Here is an 11754-nt window from a genome sequence, read left to right on the forward strand (position 1 = left end):
GGGGTGGGGCACGTGCCACAGCTTGGAGTATATGCAGCGGCTGTCACCCTGCATGGAACACAGCAGCGAAAGAAAAACCTGATTCCCCTGATGTGGAAACATGAAGAAACGGAAATGAGACCTGCTTGGCCTCAGTACTGGTTTCTCTTACTAGCCTACCGAGGCATAACAAGCACACCTTAAGATTATAGCCAGGCTTGCCCGTGTTCCTAGAACATGGGCGCAGAGATCGGCCATACAGATGCTCTGGTTCCCTAGAAAGCTCACCTGTCTGTGTGAGCGACTGTCAGTTTAAGGCAGGGGTCACTGGGTGGTCTTAGCTAGCTGGGCACTCACAGAGACCTGCCTGCCTCTGCCTGTGGAGCGCTGGGATTGAAAGTGTGTGCTGGCTTTCTGCTTTCTGTAGATTTTGAGACAGGGTCTGTCAATTCTGTAGCTCTGGCTGTCCTGGAACTTGCTGTATAGACTAGCCTCAGATTCCCAGAGATCCACCTGCCTCTGCCTCCTGAGTACTGGTCTCAGAGGTGTGTGCCACCTTGCCAGGCTTTTGTGTGTGTTTTACATGAAACCAAAGTTGTCCTCACCTCCAGTGCTCCCAAGTTGCCTTCAAAATACACTAGCTGCCATTCATCTGTTTACTGAAGGCCTGTTTTTTGGCCTGGCTCTTAGTCTTGTAGGAATATGGCAATGCACAGACCATGAACATCTCTGTTCTGCTTAAGGTTTATATTGCCTGCATTTCAGGCGGCAGCAAGCGACTAGAAATGGGCATTTGTATGTGTGTGTGGGGCAGTAGTAGGGAGTTCTGCAAATAGAAATAAGGAGAGGAGTTGGGAAGAGAGGGTGCCACCTCAGGTGGAATTAGGGTTTCAGGTTCAATAGTTGGGAAAGAACTTAACCAAGATGGTGGCATCTGAGCAAAGTTTAAAAGAGGAATCATCCAAAATAACTTCTTGTCGTGATACCAAAGAAGCCTGGGTGTACCCTGCTGTTAACTGCAGGAACTCAGAATGGCTGCATGTTAGAAAGTTCCGTGCGGCTGACCTTTGCTGTCCTGGTGCCTAGGGTCAGCAACATCCCTGCTTCCATGTCCCAGCCGTCCCCTTTGCCTTTGCTCACTCGGTGTCTTTTCCTCTCTTCTAGGAGCATGCTTTTGAAAGCAGTCAGAAGTATAAAGAAGGCAAATACATCATTGAGCTAGCACACATGATCAAGGACAATGGCTGGGACTGACCCGACAGCACCCGCGTGAATGCCATCCAGCTGAACATTCTACCCAAGCGTGAGAGAGTGAACACTTGGTTCCATCCATTTAGGGGCCTTGCCATCAGGGGGCATCCTCCCACCCTGACGCCATCTTTTTTGGTGACTGGCCTCTAATCACTGTCTCTCTGTCTCTTTGCTTTGTATCTGTGTGTGAGTTGATCTTGGCTTCTCTGTTCTAGTGTTGGCTGAAAACAAAATAATGGAACAGATCCTCGGCCACGTAGCAGCAGCCCACCTTGAAAAGGGGCCCCTAGCCCACGTGGGAGCTGCCTAATGGCCTCTTGTCTGGAGCAGTGGCACATGGGGCATGAGGAAGAGCAAAGGGGAACCTGAGAGTCCTGGAATTGGGGGGTGGGGCAGGAGGGTAGATGTAGGAACAAACTGTACCGCTCTTGCAGACCTGGTAACTTTAAGGCTTGAAATAATTGGCCCTTTCAAAAGGACAGAGGAAGAAAAAATACCTCATGGCTGTGCTCTCTCTCTCTCTATCTCTGACAAACTCCTGCCCTAACATCAAATGTGCCAGGACAGCAGATCGGCACTAGAAGTGGCCCTGGTTCTGGCTGACAGGGAAACACCCGGGCATTCTGGACCCGAATTGGAGCACGTCCTGCTAGGGTGACTAGGGGACAGGTAAAGTTCAAATGGGTTTTTAGTGACTCTGCCCTCTTCCCTGCCTCTGGGCGGTCACCATCTTGGTCTCCTTAGCTGCTGGAGGTGAAGGGAAAGATGCAAGGTGCCAGTGTCCCATTCAGCCAGCGACACAGTGGTGGAGGGAAGTGGGGGAGCATGAGGGGTTGCAGCCTTGGACCTCCTGAAAAAGCAGGCAGGAAAAGTCAAAATTGGGAACTAGGCAACAGTTCCACGGAGTAATGCAGCAGAGGAGAGGTTCTGGGGAGCAGCAGGCGTGGCCCAGCTGGCCTCCACGGCTAGGCAGTGGCTGCTGTGGGATCAGCAGTTCTTTTTTCGTGGTGTGTCTGGGTTTTGGTGGTTTTAATTTTTTTCCCCATCCAGTTCCATCACCACAACCTGGGGAACAAAGAGCCAAGCTTCCATCCCTCATGCCTCTGTTGTTCTTAGACCTGAATGTCTTGTGGGGAGAAATCTTTTGACACGGCCCTCCAGCAGTGGAGAGGAATCACAGATTCAATATTGCCCCCTCAACCACCACCAAACCCAAGCTTCCTTGGGGTGGGCAGAAAAATCCCTGTAAGTCTCATGAAACGAAAAGGAACTTACTTAATCAGCACTGTGAAGGGCATTTTGCAGTAGTTAGCCATCATGTGGCTCATGGCCGAAACTTGTTTGAATTAATTTCATTTCTTAGGCAGAAAATAATGTTAAAATATGTGCATATTAGGTAATTCCCAACAACTGATTCTCTGAACTAGGTTGGGTCCTCCAGGAAAAATTCACCTCTGAATAAAGCCTAATGGAAGAGGGAGCCCTTGGAGATAAGAAACTGTAGAATTGGTTAACCAAGGTTAAAGCAGCCCACCGGGGACACTGCAATTCACATCGTTGGCTGAACCAAATTCCCAATGAGGAGAGAGCTGTGGTGGACATGTCCTTGTCCCTTGTCCCTCAAATGCTGATCTGGGAATGGGCCCCACCCAGCCCGTGATGGTGGCCGGGCGACAGGAAGCAGGCCAGCTTGGTTTGACAGTGGACTGCCTCTCTCTTCTGGGACACAGAGGGGTTCCTAGAAACAGAATTTTGTTCCTCAAGTCTCCTTGTCCTGAGTCCTGGATAGCTCAGCATCCCCTCCCCCTGGACTGCAAGGCCAGCTGAGGCTCAGAAGTGTTGAGCTTTGGTTCCAGAAAAACCACCTCATGGCTCCCAGGCCCAAGTTCTCAGTGACACACATTTTTCCGCTTTCACATTCCTAAGCTGGCTTGCCAGCTCAGAAGTCATGCATTGGCCCCCCTTTGTCCTGCCTGAGGGATGTGGCCTTCAGTTAAGGATGGGATTAGACCCTTTGCTCAGGGAATACCCTTTAAAAAAAAAATAAGGGGTAGGGGTTGAAACTAGGCAGATGGGGGGGTTGTTTAGGGCTTTTTTGTTTTTCTTTAAAACTAACATTGGTGACATAGAGAAACTGGATATGGGACACCCTGTAATTCTCAACGGTCAGAGAAAGGAGACCAGTGTGCCACTATTTCTCCTCAAGGTGGGGTTCTTGATCATCTTGGAGCATTGCAAGCTCCAATAGGACCCTGGTTCTGGCTTTTTCTGAACTGCCATCAATTGTACATCCAGTGGGTGTCTGGCACCATACTTGGTGCAGAAGATGAGAGTGTTGGTTTTCCCATAACTGCAAGGGACCAAAACTCCTTCGGCTTCCCTTTTGTGACGGTGAAACCAAAAGTGCTTCATAGGACCGCAGCTCCATCCGTGGCTTGTCTGCCATAGCAGACAATGCTTAGCAGTATTAGAGGGTCCACAGCTGAGCAATGGAGACTCACGCGAGAGGCCTCTGTCAGTTTCTTCTTTATTTTCCTCACCAAATTACTGACTCAGCATAACCAAAGACCTCATCCATTCACCCCACATAGGTTCAGGGAATCAGACTGACCTGGTGAACTTGAGCAGTTGTAGGGGAGGAGAAGAGAAAGGGAAAGGCCTGCAGTGTTATACCTCAGCCACCAGCTGCCTTCATTCTGAACTGAAGTCTAGCTGAAGTCTCCTGTGCCGCCGTGGGATATGGGGCTGTGGCCACCCCAGAGTACACCCGTGCTCCCCTACCCCGCCCTCCATGCTTCTCCCAGGCCACCGATGGGTGAATGGACAGGAGTTAAGCGCAGCCAAGCTTGACGCCCACAGCTCTCAGCTGGGCCTGGCTGACTGAACCACCCCAACTCCTATGGCAGTCAGATCATGTAGATGAAGAAAATCTTTGCTGGTGGATCAGTGTGTACAGAAGAGGTATCCCCTTTATGATAAAATTTCCAGTGTATATATATATATATATATATATATATATACACACACACACACACACACAGTTGTTTGTGAAATATACTTTTGTAAATAATATTTAATTTTTTAAATAATATATTTGGTGCTGTATTCTCAGATCCCCTGAGAGCACTTTTATTTTCAATTCTATAGCTTCCTCTGTGTTTCTTGAAGTATATTTTAAGGGAAAGAGTAATCACTGATATACTTTTTTTTTTTCTCTTAGATCTGTCACTTTAAAATGGATTGAGGCTTTAAAACATTTTTGCATTTTTTTTCTTATGTTTGCATTTTTTTTTCCCAGTTGAACAGACTAGTAAATTGCAAGGTTGTGAACTGATACTTTCTTGCCCAGTATTGGCTAGAAAAGAAACAAGTAGTAACAACTTAAGGGTAATTACCTTAGTTGGGAGAACTTAAAAGAAATTGGAATGGCCGCTGTGTGTGTGTGTGCGCGCGCGCACACTTCATTTTTCTGTTTCCTTTCCTACTGAGGACACTATGAACTACAGCTTATACCTTGGGCACACAGTTTTCCCTCTCTGGTTTCCATGGTTTCCATGTTGGAGTGACCAACAGCAGGAAGCAGGATTTTCTCTCCCCGAGTGTGGAGCTCCGGCCGGTTCCTTGGTGTGCTCAGCCTCCTCAGCCCATGAAGCAAAGCTGTGAGGATAAGTCGGAGAGAAAATGCTGAGAGAAGTCTGTTCTTCTGGGGTGGGAGCGGATCAGTCTCACACCCCAGGGCTCTGGGTGTTCTGGAAGCCCTGTCATATTAAATGTTAACTGGTTCAGGTTAAAAGGACATTAATAACAAAATAGATTTTTTTTTTTAAAGGTCAGATTGCTTTGGGTTCAGGCATAGACTGGCAAATCAAATCTTGAATGCAACTTTTGTATTAAAAAAAAAAATCTGCCTCAATGGAAAACACACGGTAGTTCTATGAGTGGAAAAGATTGTTTTTAAAATCGTGATTGATTTATAAAATTACCATACAGTCATGAAATGTACCAGAGTAAAAGCGAAAGCCAAGGTAGGGTTAGATTTGCCCAGCATTTCACAGTGGTTTGGTGAAGGCAGGAGTTGGTTCCCTTTTCCTAGCCTGCAAACTGTGTACCATGAATTTGTCTGTCTGTGTTTACAAGCTGCATTTGTTTGGTTTGGGATTGTCTTTGTGTCCTATTCTGTTTTTGTTTCCCCCCCCCCCAGGTCACTTTGCTTCAATAACAAGGCAATTGTTTTTTGAGTAATCTGTCTTCACCTCCTTCCGGTATTTGTACATAATGATTCAGTATTAGTAAGAAGTGCTTTTCTGTCATTTCCAATCTGTGTTGGTGCTCATTTGAGAAAATAAAGTTTTCAAATACCAACTCTTGAGAGAACATCTATTTTCTTTGACACAATGTGTATGTGTCCTGACATTTAACATTTATACTATTGAAGCCTATGCTGGGCGCTCTCTAACCCTGGTCACAGACCTTTCAGCTGACCCCATAGTCCCCTCAGCACAGCAAGCCAAGTAATGAAGGGATCTCAGGTCTCTGTCTGTCTGCACGTTTCTCCTGGCTTTCTGTCAAAAGGACAGAATGACCTTTACCCAGTCATCTATGCCATGCCCCATCTTCCAGGAGTCTGAAAGCTTTGCTGATGACATCATTTGGATCTAAGGTTGCAGTGAGAAGGGGGCGAGCTGACAGTGGGAGAGAAATGCCACAGTTAGCAATATGTGGGGGGGGGAAGCAAATCTTGTTCAAGTGTTAGAGATCACAAGCCCTGACAATTCTGTCACTGTAATAAGTCACAAGCATACAATCTTGAAGAGCCATTTGCTTGTAAGTACAATTATATGCATTTATATGTACTGGTGCCTTTTTAAAAATAATCGTTTTTTTCTCTATTTTTGAACCCAAGGCTTAGGGCGTTCTGGGCTGGGCAGGGACTCTGCTGAGCTAGATCTCCACCCTGCACAACTACTTCAGAGGGCTGGGCATGGTGACGCACAGCACCCAGCACTCTTGTGTTTGAGGCCAGCCTGGTCTACAAAGAGTTTCAGGACAGTCGGGGCTGAGCAGAGAAACCCTGTTTTGTTTTTTTGGGGGGGGTTTGTTTGGTTGGGTTTTTTTTTTTTTTTTTTTTTTTTTTTTCCAAAACAAAACAAGAGTATATATATATACAAATCCCCCTGCTTGCTTCCCAGGCATTTTCACTTATCTTCTGGGCCCAGCTGCAGTTGTCTTTTATTTGTCATTGAGCACATTATCTCCTTCCTGTGACCTGTTTTGCTTCAGCAGACTTTCCTGTTATCACCTCACTCGTGTTTGCCTTTTCTGGACAGAGCTGAGACTCCCGTGCACCAGACAGCCAGTCATCCAGGCCCTTGTTCTAATCTTACTGCCTAAAGTGGCTGTCCAGGGTCTGAAGCCGGGAGGAGAGAGCAAGGAGCGCCTGGGCCCCTGCCTGACCTGACAGGTTTTTGTTGTTGTTGGTTGGTTGGTTTCCTGAGACGGGGTTTCCCTGTGTAACCTTGGCTTCCCTGGTCTCGCTTTGTAGACCAGGCAGGCCTGTGCCTCCTGTGGTGCTGGGATCACAGGCCGGTGTCATCACCACTCACTACCCTCCATTCCCCCCGTGACTCTTCTTGCTTGAGCTAAGGCTTTTCACCCTCCTGTGGGAGGGTCCTCATTCCATTCCAAGTGATGAAATGCAATCACAAGCAGCACATCTGATTTCCTGGGTTTTCCCTATATTAGTCTCTCAGGGTGGGTTTTGGTGATTTTTATTTTTAGATGTATGAATCTTCCTTTATAAACGTGTGCTTGTGCACGTAGTTATGCCTCTTGTTCGCTTGGGACTGGGTTTAGGGAGAGTTGTCAGCCACCCTGTGGGTACTGGGAATTGAACCCTGGTCTTTTGCAAGCAAGAACAAGTGCTCTTAACCAGTGAGCCATCTTGCTAGCCCCTGTTAGGGTCTTACTGTATAGACATGGATGGCCTAGATCTCAGGGATCTACCTTCCTAGTGCTGGGACCAAAGGTCCGGCTCCGGTTCCAAATTTTATCCTCTCCCCTTCAGCCTTATTAAGCTGGCTGTGGCTTCTTGTGGCAAAAGCTAGTCAGCTCACCTTGACTGTTCTTTGCTCTCCTCACCATTTTGCTTTCACAAGAATTCTTCCACTTAATGATGAGGAAACCAAAGATCTGAGGCCATAAGAAGAAATCCCCAAGGCAAAGCTGCCATTTTGATAGGCCTGATGGCTCTTGCTGTAATCTTGGCACTGGGGAGACTGGAGTGGGAGGATTTTGATGAGACCTGCCTGGACTGCAGTGTGAGACACTCAAAATACGAAGCCGCTTACGGCTAAAGCAGGTTCATCTCTGAACTCCAGGCCAGTCTGGTCTACAGGGTGAGTTCCTAGACAGCCAGGGCTCAAAAAAGCAAAATGAAAGGGGGCCCACCTTTAGGCCAGCCAGTCTGTCTGAACTGGCCAGGACCAGTTTCTTAAACTGGTCCTGTCCTTAAAGCAAATATGGTAGAGAGGGCCCAGTGAAATGGCATTTGCCATTAAGCCTAAGGACCTGAGAGAAATGACAGCCCATTCTATCAGAGTAGCCTGCAGGTGCCTTTAGAATTGGGCCTATTGGAGTCCCTCACTGAAGCAGGTGGGGAAGGTCATGCCTTTTCACACTTCCCTTCCAGTTATCTGTGATCCTGTCAATTATCCTGTCAGTTATCTATGATACCTACAAGTGTTCTCTCTCTCTCTCTCTCTCTCTCTCTCGGTTTGTTTTGAGACAGGGTTTCTCTGTGTAGCCTTGGCTGTCCTGGACTCCCTTTGTAGACCAGGCTGGCCTTAAATCTGCCTACCCTGGTGGGATTACAGGCCTGTAGCACTGTGCCCGACTCCTACAAGGGTTCGCAAGGTCTGGGAAGGTGAGATAAGGTGTGAAAGGCTAACTGAATGATGTCACCGTTTGGGGGTCACTGTGGGGTGACCCCTCACCCATGCTTCTGTACGAAAGCCCGGCAAACTCATTAGTTCCCAAAGTTGGATCTTGGCATCGTGGTTACTTTGGTGTGTCTTTGGAACCGTATTTGGGGACTGGTGGGGGGTAGACTTTTGTGTCTGCCCGGGAAATGTTCAACTTGAGGTGTGCCCCTGTAATCCCAGGAGAAAGAAGACTGAGTGTTCAAGGGCAGCCTGGGCTATATACTGAGAGATTTGTGGTGGGGGGTGGAGGGGAACTACTTAAAAAAAAATTAAATGTCATATGTCACATGAAGAGATTTCTATTTTCCAAGTGATGTGAGAATCATTTTAATAGAACAGCTGGAAAAGCTGATATTCTGAAGGCACTTAGCAAGTTATTTGAAATCCATGACAGAACCGGTAAGTGTTGTTGGGGGAGGGTGGTTAAAATAGTGTTAATGATGTATCTGAAGTTCATGAACTTGGTTAAACTGGAGGTTGTGGTGGATGCCTGTAATCCCAGCAGGTGGGGGAGTAAAAGGCCACTCTGGGCTACATCACAGCTTTGTGGCCAACCTAGACTACTTTCAAAGCCACAAACACACAAAAAACCCCAAATACACAAAGGAAACCATCGGAGTCAAGTAGGAACATTGGCTCCGGAGTTAGGAGGAGCATGCACAGATGTTGATCTCTGAGAAAGTCCCGGCAATGTGCGAACTGGTTTCTATCCGGGACTCAGATGCCAGCACCAACCTAAGTTATTAAGAGATCAAATACAAGCTGGGCGGTGGTGGCTCACACCTTTGAACCCAGCACGTGGGAGGCAGAGGCGGGCAGATCTCTGGTAGTTTGAGGCCAGCCTGGTCTACAGAACAAGTTCCAGGACAGGCAGAGCAGTTATACAGAGAAACTCTGTCTTGGAAAAAGAAAAAGATACAGGGACAAAAGGAGATCAGGTACAGAACACAGTAACACCACGTAGTTGGTGCTGGGCACAAATAGGCTCCTTTGCTGACTTTCAAAGAGATGGAGGTTGGGGGGGTATCCAAGGATTCACCCTTGATTTTGACGGGCACTACCTTTGGTGGTCTTTAGGAAATCGAAACTGGCTCATTATCCTTTCACCACGCTGGAAAAAGAGAGTCTTCAGTCAAACAACTCTCTCAGCCTCGTCTGACTCCCCCAGCTTCTGAGCCACTTTTCCAGAGCGAAGCTATACAAGCAAAGCAGCCGGACTAAGAAATCAGAAAGGCTTTGTTTATGGCCTTCATAAAAGCCGTTTCTTGGGGGAAATTTTGGCTTCCCATTCACAGAAGCAAAAAATGCTTCTATAGAAAGGCCTTGGTAGTTTAGAACATATTTTGCAAAGGTGGAATGAGCTGTCCCTCCTCTTTGCCTGGTGTGTTCTGTACCCATCCAGTCCTCTGCGGACATTGAAGTTATCCTCTGAATTATACTTCCGCTGGTAGAGCTCCGTGCTGAACATGATGTGAGTGTGGCCCAAACTGCTGCTCATCTAACAGAAAACCTTGTTTCTGCCTTGTCTGGTCCCCAAACCTTCACTTCCCTAGCAGCTGGGAGAGGGCTCCCAGCACCCACATCTCCTGGAGGCACTCAGGCTTGACGTTTCCATGGCGACGAGGCATAGTCAATGTTCCAATTTCATTTCGTTTTAGATCTCAATGATATTATAAAAGAAACTGTTTACCGAGGAGAACGCCAGGCCTCTGAGAGCGAAGACCACAGGGAGGAAGGGCCACTGACCTTCTGGAGACTTTTTAGGGAGGACCGTGAGGGAGTTTCTGTTTAACAAAGGGTGTGGGCAGTCATCCTGGAAAGACCTGTGTCCCAGATGACTGGCACAGTCCAGTTGTGTCTGGAGCATGGGTGAAATCCATGTTTAGCTTGAGGGAGGCTTGCCTTAAAAAGGGGTATGAGAACCTACGCTGTGTTGACGCTCCTTCCTGCCTGTGGGCCGTGACCCTGGGACTCTTGTGGGTGAAAATGCAGGAGTCAGATTTCTAGGTTCTGAGCGTGGACTAAGAGTCATGAAGACCAAGGCAGGGAGGCACATTGGGTGCCTAGGCAAAGCTGGGACCTAAACCTATAGTCTGTGACTGCTTAGGCAGTGGTGAGTGCCAGGCCTGGCTGTATGTTCGTTAAAACCGAGAAACAAATGTGCAACTGCGCAGAGGAGGGTCATTAACAGAATGGAGGAGAACGCTCCTCCCGCGCCCCTCCCCCTTTAGGTATCCCTTCTTAAACAAGATTGTGGCTTCAATGTTTTTTTTTCTATTTTGGTGGGGCTGGTGTGACAGGGGTAGGAACTGGGCACAAAGTGTGTCATGTTCCAAAAGCATGTCTTCGGAGGACTAGAGGCCCATCCTTTCCCTGCTGTCATCTAGTGGGAAGCAAAGAGAACAGGCCCACCCAAGAGGCTTCAAGAGACCAGACCCTGGCTTGATGCTTTGGATGCTTCCTCAATCCCCTAGCCCAACAGTGTTTTATCCTTTCTTAATAAATATCTCTATTCCTATTCTGCGTTTAACTTCAAAGGCATGGCTTTTTCTCCTCACGGTAGCATTAATCCTGAGTTTCGCCAGAAAAACCAACTCCACTACCATTTTGGGCCAAATTCAAAGCAAGCTTTATTAAATATTAAATGCTGACCAAGAGATGGACTTGTCAGGAACACTCCCTGGAATTTTCCAGCTGAGAATGGCTTCCAGCTACATGCTGCAGGGGTTTATAAGCCATTCCAACACTCTGGGAGAGGCAGAGGCAGGTGGATCTCCGTGAGTTTGAGGCCAGCCTGTTCTACAAAGCAAGTCCTGGACAGCCCAGGCTACACAGAGAAACCCTATCTTGAAAAACCAAAGGAAAACAAACAAACAAAACAAAAACAAATCTTTAGGCCAACGTATTCACCTGTGAGGCTTTGTTATTTCCCAGAACTACAATTCCCAGCATTCCAGAAAGTTGCCTGGTTCCTGGAAAGGTGGGGCTTACAGTTTAATCTTTGGCATTACAGTAGTTACTGGGAATTTTCACCTAATCTAGATTTTTCTCTTAAATGTAATACAATTGTCCTCGAACTTCCTTCTGAGTCCACTTCTAATTTTATTTTATTTAAGAACTGGAGATGGAGAGGTGGCTTAGTGGTAAGAACACTTTTTGCTTCTGCAGAGGACCTGAGTTCTGGTCCAAGCAGCGCTTCGCTATGCCAGCTCAAAACCACACAAACTCATGCAAGCAAACACACATCCACACACACAAATACTGCGTTTCTCTCTTTTTAAAGAGAGACTAAGGGGACTGGAGCACTGGCTGCTCTTTCAGAGGTCCTGAGTTCAATTCCCAGCAACAACGTGGTGGCTCCCAACCATCTATAATGAGATCTGGTGTCTTCTGGCATGCAGTACACATGCAGGCAGAACACTGTATACATAATAAATAAATCTGAAAAATAAGGACTAAGAACCTTGGTTTCCCCAATAACACTGGGCATAGAACTCAGGGCCTTGTACATTCTGGGCAAGTACTCATATCAGAGATACATCCT

General features: G+C 47.3%; 1 protein-coding gene across 2 annotated transcripts in view; it reads left to right on the plus strand.

The window, feature by feature from the left end:
• Positions 1 to 5592, plus strand: part of Ypel2 (yippee like 2) — a 59255-nt gene extending 53663 nt beyond the window's left edge. For both annotated transcript variants that reach the window (XM_060387057.1, XM_021661361.2), the window contains one exon: positions 1144 to 5592. In XM_060387057.1, the coding sequence (XP_060243040.1) occupies positions 1144 to 1233 (90 nt within the window). In that variant the 3' untranslated portion in view covers positions 1234 to 5592. The remainder of the gene's footprint in view (positions 1 to 1143) is intronic.
• Positions 5593 to 11754: the final 6162 nt, after the last annotated feature.

Source organism: Meriones unguiculatus, chromosome 7, assembly GCF_030254825.1.
Source record: "Meriones unguiculatus strain TT.TT164.6M chromosome 7, Bangor_MerUng_6.1, whole genome shotgun sequence".
NCBI lineage: Eukaryota > Metazoa > Chordata > Mammalia > Rodentia > Muridae > Meriones > Meriones unguiculatus.